At 38.5% G+C, this 14,671-nt stretch overlaps 2 protein-coding genes across 4 annotated transcripts in view; both read left to right on the top strand.

Moving 5' to 3' along the window:
• The first annotated feature begins 4,247 nt into the window (after positions 1 to 4,247).
• The window catches only part of LOC103047021 (tripartite motif-containing protein 16-like protein), a 28,665-nt gene continuing 18,241 nt past the window's right edge, over positions 4,248 to 14,671 (top strand). The window contains exons 1-6 of one of the 3 annotated variants that reach the window (XM_049466776.1): positions 4,248 to 5,128; positions 5,282 to 5,377; positions 6,790 to 7,023; positions 7,217 to 7,376; positions 7,680 to 7,736; positions 9,157 to 9,667. In XM_049466776.1, the coding sequence (XP_049322733.1) occupies positions 4,634 to 5,128; positions 5,282 to 5,377; positions 6,790 to 7,023; positions 7,217 to 7,376; positions 7,680 to 7,736; positions 9,157 to 9,667 (1,553 nt within the window). In that variant the 5' untranslated portion in view covers positions 4,248 to 4,633. Of the gene's footprint in view, positions 5,129 to 5,281; positions 5,378 to 6,789; positions 7,024 to 7,216; positions 7,377 to 7,679; positions 7,737 to 9,156; positions 10,990 to 14,671 lie in introns of those variants that run through there. The other 2 variants (XM_049466777.1, XM_007257479.4) reach the window with 2 other exon arrangements.
• LOC111191610 (tripartite motif-containing protein 16-like) overlaps positions 12,330 to 14,671 on the top strand; it is a 14,907-nt gene continuing 12,565 nt past the window's right edge. The window contains exons 1-2 of the mRNA XM_049466774.1: positions 12,330 to 13,033; positions 14,256 to 14,351. Of these exons, the coding sequence (XP_049322731.1) occupies positions 12,440 to 13,033; positions 14,256 to 14,351 (690 nt within the window). The 5' untranslated portion in view covers positions 12,330 to 12,439. The remainder of the gene's footprint in view (positions 13,034 to 14,255; positions 14,352 to 14,671) is intronic.

A 14,671-nucleotide genomic window follows, 5' to 3' on the forward strand; every position in this document is an offset into this window, starting at 1 on the left:
AGATCATGTGTATTTGTTCTGGCCCAAGAAGAAAAAGCCCTTCAAAATCACACTGGAACATCAGCTTTACATAAAGAAAAATTGTGCATTATGGATCGGTATTCCATATTGCCAGTTCATTTTAAAGTATAAAATCAGCTCGGGCCAGGCTATTTCCAGGTTTTACTTAAAGTAGAAGACTAGTACTCTTCAGATCATGTGTATTTGGTCTGGCCCAAGATTAAAAAGTCCTTCAAAATCACACTAGAATATCAGCTTTAAATTCAATTTCTTTGTGCATTATGGATCGTTATTACATGTTGCCAGTTCATTTTAAAATATAAAATCAGCTTGGGCCAGGCTAATTCCAGGTTTCTCTTAAAGTAGAAGACTAGTACTCTTTAGATCATGTGTATTTGGTCTGGCCCAATATGAAAAAGTCCTTCAAAATCACACTGGAACATCAGCTTTACATAAAAAAAATTGTGCATTATGGATCGGTATGCTATGTTGCCAGTTAATTTTAAAGTATAAAATCAGCTCGGGCCAGGCTAATTCCAGGTTTTCCTTAAAGTAGAAGACTAGTTCTCTTCAGATCATGTGTATTTGTTCTGGCCCAAGATTAAAAAGTCCTTCAAAATCACACTAGAACATCAGCTTTAAATTAAACTTTTTTCTGCCTTATGGATCGGTATGCCATGTTGCCAGTTAATTTTAAAGTATAAAATCAGCTTGGGCCAGGCTATTTCCAGGCTTTCCCTAAAGTAGAAGACTAGTACTCTTTAGATCATGTGTATTTGGTCTGGCCCAATATGAAAAAGTCCTTCAAAATCACACTAGAACATCAGCTTTATATTCAATTTTTTGTGCATTATGGATCGGTAGGCCATGTTGCCAGTTCATTTTAAAGTATAAAATCAGCTCGGGCCAGGCTAATTCCAGGTTTTCCTTAAGGAAGAAGACTAGTACTCTTCAGATCATGTGTATTTGTTCTGGCCCAAGATGAAAAAGTCCTTCAAAATCACACTGGAACATCAGCTTTACATAAAAAAAATTGTGCTTTATGGATCGGTATTCCATGTTGCCAGTTCATTTTAAAGTATAAAATCAGCTTGGGCCAGGCTAATTCCAGGTTTTCCTTAAAGTAGAAGACTAGTACTCTTCAGATCATGTGTATTTGGTCTGGCCCAAGATTAAAAAGTCCTTCAAAATCACACTAGAACATCAGCTTGATATTCAATTTCTTTGTGCATTATGGATCGGTATTCCATGTTGCCAGTTCATTTTAAAGTATAAAATCAGCTCGGGCCAGGCTAATTCCAGGTTTTTCTTAAAGTAGAAGACTAGTACTCTTCAGATCATGTGTATTTGGTCTGGCCCAAGATTAAAAAGTCCTTCAAAATCACACTAGAACATCAGCTTTACATAAAAAAAAATTGTGCATTATGGATTGGTATGCTATGTTGCCAGTTCATTTTAAAGTATAAAATCAGCTTGGGCCAGGCTAATTCCAGGTTTTCCTTAAAGTAGAAGACTAGTACTCTTCAGATCATGTGTATTTGGTCTGGCCCAAGATGAAAAAGTCCTTCAAAATCACACTAGAACATCAGCTTTACATAAAAAAATTGTGCTTTATGGATCGGTATTCCATGTTGCCAGTTCATTTTAAAGTATAAAATCAGCTTGGGCCAGGCTATTTCCAGCTTTTTCTTAAAGTAGAAGACTAGTACTCTTCAGATCATGTGTTTTTGGTCTGGCCCAAGATGAAAAAGTCCTTCAAAATCACACTAGAACATCAGCTTTACAAAAAAAAATTGTGCTTTATGGATCGGTATTCCATGTTGCCAGTTCATTTTAAAGTATAAAATCAGCTCGGGCCAGGCTAATTCCAGGTTTTCCTCAAAGTGGGAGAGTAGTTCTCTTCATCTGATGTGTATGTGTTCTGGCCCAAGATGAAAAAGTCTTTCAAAGATTGCCAGTTCATTTTAAAGTATAAAATCAGCTTGGGCCAGGCTAATTCCAGGTTTTTCTTAAAGTAGAAGACTAGTACTCTTCAGATCATGTGTATTTGTTCTGGCCCAACATGAAAAAGTTCTTCAAAATCACACTTGAACATCTGCCTCATATTTTTTGAGCGCAATGGCTTTTAAAATATAATTTTATTAAATATATATTTAATTATTTATTGTAATATATAATTATAAATTCAGTAATTAAAATAAATATTTTACAATATACAAAATCATATTTAATAATATATTGTATATTTACATTGTTAATAAACAGATGTACTGCTTTTCTTCATTCTATCTCCTTCAGTGTTGATCTGTGAGGTGTTTAATATAAACAGCGGGTGTTTGTGAACGCTCCCTTTAGTTCACGGTGGTTCAGTGAAGCGGCAGCTGCGAATATCAAACCAACTTCAGCCGGGGAATACGAGGCTGCGAATATCGAGCCAAACGAATCTGGAGCTGCGAATATCAAACCAACTTCAGCCTCGTAGCTGAAATGGTGTAGTGAAGTTACGTTCCTCCGGAACCATGGTGCAACCTAGAACAACAACAGTAGACAACATAAAGTGCAAGAGTGACGACAGTGCAACATAAAACTATAACACTAAATAACAAAAGGACAAGACAATTTAAGAAGACAGAACAGTGCCGTACCGATACGGAATATTAATGTGAATTAATGTGAGGATAAGGTGCAGAGATGTGCGTGGAGAAGTCTGACTGCCTGGTGGATGAAGCTGTTGCAGAGTCTAGTAGTGGAGGCTCGGAGGCTCCTGTATCTTCTGCCGGATGGCATCAGAGCAAGGAATCTGTCGTTCCCAATGTTGGTGGCTTTGCGGATGCAGCATGCCGTGTACATCTCGGTGATGGAGGGAAGAGAGACTCCGATGATCTTATCAGCTGTCCTCCCTATCCGCTGTAGGGTCTTGTGGTCTGAAGTGTTGCAGTTCCCAAACCAGACGGCAATGCAGGTGCTCAGGATGCTTTCTACAGTCCCTCTGTAGAACATGGTGAGGATTGTAGGTGGGAGATGTGCTTTCCTCAGTCTCCGCAGGAAGCAGAGGCACTGCTGGGCTTTCTTTGTTATGGAGCTGGTGTTGAGGGACCAGGTGAGGTTCTCTGCAATGTGAACACAGAGGAACTTGGTGTTCTTCACAATTTCCACAGCAGAGCCGTTGATGTTCAGAGGGTGATGGACACCTGGAGTTCTCCTGAAGTCAACAACCATCTCTTTGGTTTTATCCATGTTTAGAGATAGGTTGTTGGTTCTGCACCAGTCCGTCAGCCACTGCACCTCCTCTCTGTATGCTCACACGTCGGTCTTGCTGATGAGGCCAACTACAGTTGTGTCATCCCACTGCTTAATACAAGTTGTGATATTTAAGTTTGTGATATTTCTGACAGGACTTAGCCCTCTTAATCTAGTGATGTCCAATTTTTAATAAGGGGCCCAGGATATATCATATCAAAGGGCCTAAGGACCTGAGGGATCATATCTACAGGCCGATCTTCCTCTCTATATAGAGTTATTGTGAATATAAAAAGCATAGAGTAGCACTTAAACATAGAGTTTATTTTTAGCGAAATGACTGTAACAGGATATTAAAAGCATTTTTCTGCCATCGCTCTGTGTCAATCTGTACATTTATTGCTAAATATTTGTTAGCAATCAGAGAAACTAATGTCTCTTTATTTTAGTTAACATCCATAACACAGTGGTGCAACATACTCTAGCTGTGTTCCAAAGTCTATAAGCTGCAACTAAGGTAGGCCAGGCCTTTGCAGGACTGTCCTATGAAGACTCCTTCTCAGTAGCCTATTGGTCACAAGTATGGAACAGTCTCACAAAACTGCACAAAAATGCAGCTCACCTAGGATGCTATCTACAATTAATTATTTTGTTTGTGTATATGTATCTCTCAACAAAACAACTGTATTCCTTTTAAATGTTTCATTCGGATTTATTGGGAAGTCAAGGCGAGAAAAAGCAGCTACATACTGGTGTGTATTTTCCTTCCGGTGGTGAAGATGGTCCTCACTGCAGAAATAACGTTACATTTGTCCAGCAAGTGGAGCCCCCACCAAGTTTTTGTTAGATTGATCAAAGAGTTGTAGTTGTGGTATTAACTACTAAGCTGGCGGTATATTTTAGTGAAAGGGGGGGGGGGGTATATTTCAGTGGGAACCCGGAGGGTGGGGTCAAAAACGTATAAGTAAATTGAATAAAAGGGCACTTTGGGGTCGGTAAGGGCACTAAGACCCAAACGGGCAGGTGTTTAAACACCATCCGCCGTCCCTCTGCACGTGTCTGGTCTTTTTTATGATTCTCAGCATGTTTATCACTTGCTCTTTCGTGCAAACATATCATAGTGGTGGGCTGCTTCTGTACAAACAGACACGCCCACAGCTGTCGTCACGGTTCGCGCTGAGGAACCTATTCTTTGGTTCTTGCTGCGAACGAACTTTCTTGGTATCGGAACCTACTTTTGTTGGTGGAAACACGGCGAACGGTTCAAAACTAGGTTCGCAAACCAGAGCGGTGCCGGGTCCACGTCGGTGAAAAGCGCTAGAAGTCCCTCCCGCTCAGTTCAGAGTAAGTATTCTCTGAGTGCTGCTCTCTCTCAGTCTAGAAGTGCAGGAAAATGGCAGAAGCCAGTATTTCAGTAGATCACGATCAGTTCAACTGTCCAGTCTGTCTGGATCTGCTGAAGGATCCAGTAACTGTTCCCTGTGGACACAGTTTCTGTATGGTGTGTATTAATGGCTGCTGGGATAAGGAGGATCGGTGGGGGATCTACAGCTGCCCCCAGTGCAGAGAGACCTTCACTCCAAGGCCTGTTCTACGCAAAAACAACATGCTGGCTGAAGTGGTGGAGAAACTGAAGAAGAACACAGAACTCCAAGCTGCTTCTCCTGCTCCCCGTTACGCTGGAGCTCACTATGAAGTTCCTGCTTGGAAGAAGCACAATCTGGTTAAAGCGTCCACCCAGCTCCAAGAGAAGATCTGCTCTCAGCATGACAGACTGATCGAGATCTACTGTCGTACTGATCAGAGATCTATCTGTTATTTATGTACAATGGAGGAACATAAAGACCATGATACAGTTTCAGCTACAACAGAAAGAACTGAGAAACAGGTGAGAACTATTTAAAAAATATATAATAACAATAATAAATCAATCTTTGAATTCACTTTAAGTTGCATTAATCAGAAAGTAACACCTTCCTTAAGTGAATTTTAGTAATAATTTTGTAGGTCATACATTTCAAATATAACATTTTGTTGATAGAATCAGCTGAAAGAGATGCAGGAGAAACTCCAGCAGAGAATCCAGGAGAATCAGAAGAATCTACAGGAGCTGGAACAGACTGTAAACACTCTTAAGGTGAGAACTGAGCAGAGATTTGATATTTCACACTGTCTTCTCCTCCAGTAAGACAGTCTGGAAACGAAGTCAGTGCACCTAAACATGTGTCTTGTCCTAATCAGAAGTTTCGAATGACATTTTTAGCCACAAAAAAAAAAACTGTTTCTCACGGAGTCCTGGAGTACGGAGCCCTGGAGGGGTCACTAGCGAAAAAAAAAATGAATAGCAAAATCCGTACGCATGGATTACTAAACCGTACCCTCAGTTTAGGAAACGGTGGCCAGCTGCTACTCGCTCCCACAGCATCTCTGCTTTATAGAACACATGTATAACGTCACGTTTATTAGAAATAAAGAGTCTTAAAGAGTACAGGCCGAGGGACACCGCATCTGCACTTAGAAAACGCTCGGTGGCGCTCTCTGCACCGGGAGCCGCGTGCTCAGCGGAGCTGTAGGAGCAGAGGCTCGCGCTTCATGTGCCAAGACTGAAAACTGAACAGAAACTAGTCAAACCGCTGAATAAACATAATTTACCAGGTCTAATATTCCAATACGCACCAGAAACACAACTACTAATCTGTAAAACAGTGTAACATTTTATAAATGTTTGGAATGCTATAAAATAAGCTAATTTAACAGAGAGCAAATGATACCAGTGAAGTCCTATACAACATCAACACATTCAAGGGTTGTCATATCACACCACTAAATTCTTATAGATTTATCATGTATTTAATATATACATTTTAAGTGATATTACTGTATCATTTTGGACTATGGCATGGCAGATTTTGTAAAAATGCCATATAAAAGGCAGTTCTATAAAGCAATAAAACTAGATGCATTTTCACATCACTGAAATCTTCAACAGTTTCTCAAGTCATCTTATACGTGTCTGGTTTACATTGGGTTCTGCATAGACCACATTCTAGAGTCATTTTCACAAAGCAAATCAAACTTTAAAATCATACCAGTAAACTATTTAAAAAATACGTTCTCATGAGTTTCAAATGTTATTACTGTAGAAACTTGGAGTCGCCCGACCAGACATTTTTTCTTGGCCAGCTGTTTAATGTAGACATGCTACTCCTAGTTTCAGTCAGTGCTTTTACCAAATTCATTTTCTGGTGTGAGTCAAGATCAAATACTGTTGCATATTAACTCAAACTGGACTGTAGTAGCAAACATAGCTGAGCTCTGATACTGAACACTAAAAATGTTTTTCAGCTCACATGAAAATTAAATTGATGGTTTCAAATCTAAACAAAAACAGTATCCTTTCAGATTTAGCTTGAACGCATAATCATATAATTAATAAATAAATACAAAAAATGCAGCATTTTCCTCATTTACCCAATGATATTTTTTAAACTACAAGATGCTGAGAAACTGTGTGTGTAATTGTGTTTGCGTGTGTGTGTGTGTAAAAAGGTCTCTGCACAAGCAGCAGTGGAGGACAGTGAGAGGATCTTTACTGAGCTGATCCGCTCCATTGAGAAAAAGCGCTCTGAGGTAACAGAGCTGATCAGAGATCAGGAGAAGGCTGAACTGAGTGGAGCTGAAGAACTCCTGGAGAAACTGCAGCAGGAGATGGCTGATCTGAAGAGGAGACACACTGAGCTGGAGCAGCTTTCACACACAGAGGATCACATCCATTTCCTCCAGGTAACTCTCACTGATCTCCAGAGGAAGCTGCTCCTCATCAAGCTTCTAAAACTCCTCTCAGCAAAAGTTCACGAAGCTCCAATAAATAAAGCTGTCTGGAATCCCAAGTTTCTCTTTAGCCTAATTTGCTCTGAGCTCCTTCATTTCTCCTCTCCACCTTTATCTTCCTCCACTGTGTTTCTTCTCTCTGTAGAGTTTCCAGTCTCTCTGTGTCTCTTCTGGATCTGATGACTCTCCCAGCATCACTGTCCATCAACATCCCTCATTTGACGGAGTGAGGAAATCTCTCTCTGAGCTGAAAGAGCGACTAGAGGAATTCTGCAGAGAGGAATTCAGGAAAATTCATTTACAGGGTGAGATGCTGCTGCCCTGCTGTCAGACAGAAGCATGGAAAGCATTACTTAGACTGAAAAAGGAAAAATCACAGTTTCATCTAAGCCCCAGAGAAATAATTGAGTAGCATTTTGTTCCATTTATTGATGCGCTCTACTGAAAAACATTACATTGATCAAACACACTCATATGCACTGCACTCGTCACCTGATCCAGCAAGGAGCTCATTCACAAAATCACAGGATGTTATATATTTATATTATATTATATTCCATTCTATTAATTGTGTGTGCCATTGTGTGTGTGTTTTTGTGTCTCCACAGCTGAAGCATTTCAGATTTTACCCTCACAACCAAAAACCAGAGAAGATTTTCTGCAGTGTATGTATAACACACACACTCACAGAAACAGACATACTTGCAACACACTACTCACAAACCAACACTAATACATGAATATACACAGAGACACATACACGTCTGATTTTAATGCAGTGTCCTTTAAATATTAATGTACTCTTGTCTTCAACAGCAGACACCTGACATTGTCTAAAGTAGTGACTTAACTAGTGCTTTTTCACAGTGGCCATAAAATGCAATTTTCCTCAATTTTGAGGGTCCCTCTGTTTAGCCTAGAATACATGCTTAAAAACACACTGTACCCTGGTAGTTAATGTCTCATGTAAAAGTAGTTGCTTGAGCCACAAATATGGACCCATTGGTTTTCACTATTTGGTCAATTAAGTAACATTATTGGTTATATATTTTTGATATACATCATATATTTTGCCTTTATTGTCCCACACAAATCTTTATATCTTTAAAGTAAATAATATCAATTTAATTCTGCTTACACTAACACTCTACTTGTCCATAAGAAGACAAAATTTTGTTAAGCTACCTATAATGGTTTGAGTTTTATTAAAAATGAATTAAAGAGTGCCAAGTGTCCCAAACTGTATCCAAATGGCACAAAGTATCCCAATGACCCAAAACTTCTCCATACCAACATCAAACCTCTGTAAATGTCCCAAAAGTAAAACAATAATAATAATAAACAATAATAATACTATTCCCGCTGATTGACAGACCAATTATATTGCCCGAACAGCAGGACAAACTGGGATCCTGCCAGAGGTTCCCCGGTGGGTGGAGAAGTGGGCGAATACGCGTGGGGATATCTCCTGCACTGAATGGTGTATTTTGGCCCACAGTGGATCATATTAAAGCTGAAAGTGTCTACAATTGAAGGATATGGATGCCAGTCAAAGTGGACGGACCGTTTAGAATTCACGTGTTGGAAAGACGTTGCATATTACTCTGAAGGGTTTTCAACATAAACGTCACACTCTGTAGCTTAGATCAGCCCAAAATATCCAGTCCGAGCCTGACCTGATCCGCCCCATACAGTCATTTTGAGTCCGAGTTCGATTAATCCCGACATTTTTAGTAGAGCGTTAAAACTGAGCTTTTAAAACCATTTTCGGGCTGTTTGAATGAGCGCAACCTGTTCAGAATGATGTTAATTAACATTGCAACACTAAAGAAGACCTATTATTTAAGATAAATATTTATTAAGATCAGAGCTTTTAAAGATTAAAACATGAACAGGGACGTGTTTTTTTCTCTGTAAGGAGATCTGTGTAATGAGCTTCTAACCACTGCTGGAGCTGAGGGTGTCACCCCTTTCTGCTGTTTCTTTTCTTTCACTGACTGCACTCTCACACACACACCACCGCACACACGGCTTTCTTCATACAAGTGTAAAACATGCATAAAATACTTTTTTTCTCTTCTGTAGATTTTGTTCAGCTGACTCTGGATCCAAACACGGCATACAATTCTCTCATTTTGTCTGAGGACAACAGAGTGGTGAAATATACGGGAACAGTACAGCCATACTCTGATCATCCAGAGAGATTTACTAACTCTTTTCAGGTGTTGTGTAAGGAGAGTCTGTGTGGACGCTGTTACTGGGAGATTGAGTGGAACAGAAGGTGGTTTGGGGGGTTTAGTGTATCAGTTTCATATAAAGAAATTAGCAGGAAAGGACGGGGTAAAGATTGTTCGTTTGGACGCAACAGTCAGTCCTGGAGTCTACACTGTTCCCCCTCTCTTTGTTTTAACCACAACAACAAAGAGACCTATCTCTTATCTCCACCATCCTCCAGAATAGGAGTGTATGTGGATCACAGTGCAGGAACTCTGTCCTTCTACAACGTCTCTGATACAATGACCCTCCTACACACACTCCACACCACATTCACTCAGCCCCTCTATGCTGGATTCTGGGTTTTTAGAGGAACTGTGAGGTTATCTGATAAAAACTGATGTGTGTGTGTTAAATATTGTAGATGTTAGCTAAACAGAACAAAAATTGCATTACTTAACTAAAGAAATAAGAGTAATATATCTTTCAGCTCATCAGATGATTGATTCCTTGTACCTTCACTAGAGTTAAAGCCACATTCTCTCAGCCTCTCTGCTGTTAGAGTGTTTTAACAGACGCAGATAAAAAGTTCAAAATAGTCAAGAATGAGCTAAGTCGTAAAGCTAAGCTCTTGATTTACCAATCAACCTGTTTCCCCACCCTGATCCTTGAGAGTGTCATCAAGTACGATATTATGGACATTAAAAAACGAATGCGATTTTTACATACTGTGGAACCTTCACAGAGTCTACATTTCTCCTAAATGTTCACTCATTTTCTGCTCAGTGTCAGGTTCACACATGCTTGTTGGTGAAGGAGGCTATAGTTGGCAGTTCGTTGTGGAATATGAACAGACATCAGCAAAAGTCGCCATGAAATCTTGTAAAGAACTTAACACTGTTTCCCAGTGTTTTAACTCCACATTACTATATATATTTTAAAATGTACTAGTTTTTATAGTCAGTGTGTTGCTTGCTATATAAGCTTTTTTGTTCTGACCTGAACTTGATGATCTACTAAATTCACTACAGTTTAACTCTGTTCACTAAGTATTCTTCTGTAAACAACGGTATGGATAAACCTAAATAAGACTCATTAGTCCTGTAAAAGTAAGAAGTAAATGCACTCCAACCTCAATAAAGGGGGAAACATTTTTCAAGGTGCAGTTCTAGTATCAAAGTTCATATAAGATAATACAGCAGACTAATTGCTGTGACATGTAATTTATTGTGTAATTTATATCTGCAATAATTCTTACAAACATTATACGTGCATTTACCCAATTTAGCGAGTGAGGGGGCACTAGACAACCCCAATACCCCATACTTACTGGAGTCTGAACAGAATAATGTAGCTTCATATAAACATTTTTGCTAAATCCACTACCAGTTGAACTCTGAGTGAATTACATGGAGCGAAAGCTAGCTCTTTTTATTTTTTTAAAGAATTAGCAGATTCAAGTAAGCTGTTTGTCTTTACTGATTTAGTTGATTGTTGTGTTTAAAGGCATTTCTGGTAAATCTTTCATATTATATTGTTTAAATGATTTTTTCTGTCTTGACTATTAATTGCACACATTGTGGTAATTCACATCTATGCATGTTTAACTTTTGAGTGAATAAAACCATAGCATGTATAAAATGCCATTTTTAACAAACTTTGTTCTTAATACATTTTCCCTTTAAAATAAAAATGTTATAATCTCTCATTTGTATCTAAATTAATTTATTTTACTTTGATATTATGTGAGTTTTTTATATGCTTTCTGTTCCTGGACTCTTTACAAAATAAAACATACTTATCACTCTTTGTGTACGGAATGCAAATTTTTAAGATCTGTATCTCAAAACCGCTCGCAATACAGAACCTTAAAATTCCAAAGCGACGACATATTAATGTCTGTAGATTACAAAAAAATACTTTACAAAGCTATTTACAATTTAATCAATATTATAAAAAAACATAAGGCCAACATAAGATAATCATTAAGTAGTTCTTACAGCTGCAAAATGTGCAGAACTGAATTGTGTAAGTAGTTAATTGCCTCCATGATGATTTTTTTTTTCGGCGATTTAAAACATAAAAGTTGTAATAAGCTTAGCATTAGATAATTATTACATGATTCCACATAGCCAGCAAGTTAGCTAATGATAATGTCAATTATAAAAACAGCACTGTAATTGTTTATATTGGTAATCGTTAGTTAGCAAAATATATTTATTAAACTGTAATTACATTTCCGAACATTTTGGACCACAGCATGCAGGTTTCCGCATTCAGTTCTGTCTCCACAGTCCTAGACTGCCTCACCATAGTACTGGGAGTAATGCGAGTCCTGTGTAAACTGATTACGTTGGGAGAAATGTGACTACCCCTTGTAGGACAGACGCAGTTATTAGGCAGCTGTGTCACATTGGCGTTCATTACCCTGGGAGCAATGACACTGATGTGTGTGAAGGTCCTTGCATGCAGGTCATTCTGTGGCTGTTTCAGCCTTTGTTTTCCCGTGTTAAAACTTATTTTTATTCTCATGTTTTTTGTGTGTTTGGATTCATTTTTTCATCTGTGGACACATCACCTCTTGAAATAAAACTGCAGCTTAGAACAAACAGTCTAAAAGAAAATACATTTTCACACAGAACTGTGAAACAGCAAAAGCACATCTTCCCCATGTTGTACTGAGTTACAGTAATAAGGAGATTAAAATGGAAATAAACACACACTTGATTGCAACTGTTGTCACCAGAATAATTGCTCTGTTTTGCTGCTTATACGAGGCTTGGACCTGTTTTTCTCTGTAAAGCTGCTTTGTGACAACTTTTGTTGTAAATAGCGCTATAGAAATAAAATTGAATTTTACTGAATTGAAATGGAACGAGGATTGTTTTAGAAACAATTTAAATTTGATAAGTCTGGTCTTCCTGCTACTGACTGAACCTACTGATGTTACTCCAAATCACTGCAAAAGTCCAAGGAATTTCATTTCCAATCCACCAATCAGTTCAGTCCTTACTTTCTCCTCCTTCCCTCTTTCTCCTCCTCCTCTCTGTGTCACTCTGAACAGCAGGAAAGCAGGAAGTCCCTCCTGCTCAGTTCAGAGTAAATGAAAGTGATCTCAGAGTGCTGCTCTCTCTCAGTCTAGAAGTGCAGGAAAATGGCAGAGGCCAGTATTTCAGTAGATCACGATCAGTTCAGCTGTCCAGTCTGTCTGGATCTGCTGAAGGATCCAGTGACTATTCACTGTGGACACAGTTACTGTATGGTGTGTATTAATGGCTGCTGGGATCAGGAGGATCAGAGGGGGATCTACAGCTGCCCCCAGTGCAGAGAGACCTTCACTCCAAGGCCTGTTCTACGCAGAAACAACATGCTGGCTGAAGTGGTGGAGAAACTGAAGAAGAACACAGAACTCCAAGCTGCTTCTCCTGCTCCCCGTTACGCTGGAGCTGGAGATGTGGAGTGTGATTTCTGCACCGGGAGAAAACTCAGAGCCATCAAGTCCTGTCTGATGTGTCTGGCCTCCTTTTGTGAAGCTCATCTTAAACCTCACTATGAAGTTCCTGCTCTGAAGAAACACAAGCTGGTTAAAGCGTCCACCCAGCTCCAAGAGAAGATCTGCTCTCAGCATGATGAAGTGATGAAGATCTACTGTCGTACTGATCAGAGATCTATCTGTTATTTATGTACAATGGAGGAACATAAAGGACATGATACAGTCTCAGCTCCAACAGAGAGAACCAGGAAACAGGTGAGAACTGTTAAATCAGTAATAATTCAGAATCAGATCATGATAATCAGATTTATAATGTAGAAGTCTGGAATTTATTTATTATACACAGTGTGAAAACTTGGTAGAATGAAAGTGAATTTTACTTCTCTTGATTCTGTGGATCAGTTAATCAGTGGGGTTTCTAAGCTCTGGCTATAAGACTGTATCCACAAGTCTTTATTCATTAGTCTCGGCTTTTCATAAACACATTCCACATAATTGAAGATGAACGTCTGTTAAAATGTTTCTATATCGCTTTATGCCGTATCTCGAAGCCAATTAAATAAACAGAGGTTGAGGAGTTAAGTATGTTTCATTCATGTTGTCAGATGTTCACATATTTACAGACATGATAAGGGGTCTGTAGGCTTACTTGTATTTCTTTACGTTAATGAAAGTTGGAGACAGAACAGAGTGAGGTGGGCAATATTATATCGAATACAATATATCGTGACACAGAAATATCATGATATTAAAAATCTATATTGTGATAATAGGGCTGTTCTGTCTTAAAAGTAGTCTATTATTAACTGTGAAGCTTTAAGTGTATTTATTGTAAAATTGTTTTAGTTTGCAGTTTAAATGCATGCACTAAATATTCTGCAATATTATTTGCTGCATTATATTATTTTATGCTATATTATTTATTTTTCCACATTATGATTATTCTGTTATACTTTTATACTATATTCCTGAAATGAATGAATTATTTTAGTTTTCCTATATCGCCAAGTATATCATTATCGCAAAAAGTAAGGCAAGATCAGACATGTTTTTATACTAATTTAAATTAATATTAAAGTATTTCTGTAATGTGAGTCATACTGTTCACTTATGTTTGTTATGTTATGAAGTAGTAATCTCAGCTTCAGACGGCCTGTCTGCACTGTACAGTCAGAAAAATTTGTCCTCTACACTGAAACTGGTTAAAATGTGGGATACATTATTGCATTTTTTTGACAGTTTTACAGTATAATTGTATGAAATATATTAAATTCATATTGAGTCGCTCATATTGTGATCTGATTTTACTGGAGGTTTGATTTCAGAGAACATTTGGTAAAGATTTCATAGAGCAGCATTTCTTACTGCTCTCCTTGGAGTCTCTGTACTTCTAGACACGCCCCTGCTGTTCATACTAATCTCTGTAGATCATAATTCACAGAACATCATAAATATCATAAATTGTATCTGTTGACAGAATCAGCTGAAAGAGGTGCAGGAGAAACTCCAGCAGAGAATCCAGGAGAAGCAGAAGAAGCTGCAGGAGCTGAAAAAGACTGTAAACTCTCTTAAGGTAAGAACTGAGCAGAGATTTAATATTTCAGAGATCAGTCTGGATCTCCTCCAGTCAGACAGGGAGGAGATCAGTGTTGATACTTTAGGATCAAAATGATACAGTTCTTCCCCCCATCCTGAATGCAGTTAATGCATGTGTAGATTCTGAAGATATGAGGCTAATGTAGCTAACAAATCATAGAGGCTAATTCCCACCAATCAGCATTTAGTAATCTGCATCAGCAAATATTTACCTATTTTCCAATGTATCACACAATTTCAGATGAACAGCCTTTTTGATTTCCATGTGTGTGTGTTTGTGTGTGTGTGTGTGTGTGT

The sequence above is a fragment of the Astyanax mexicanus genome, chromosome 1, assembly GCF_023375975.1.
Source record: "Astyanax mexicanus isolate ESR-SI-001 chromosome 1, AstMex3_surface, whole genome shotgun sequence".
In the NCBI taxonomy this organism is placed as follows: domain Eukaryota; kingdom Metazoa; phylum Chordata; class Actinopteri; order Characiformes; family Acestrorhamphidae; genus Astyanax; species Astyanax mexicanus.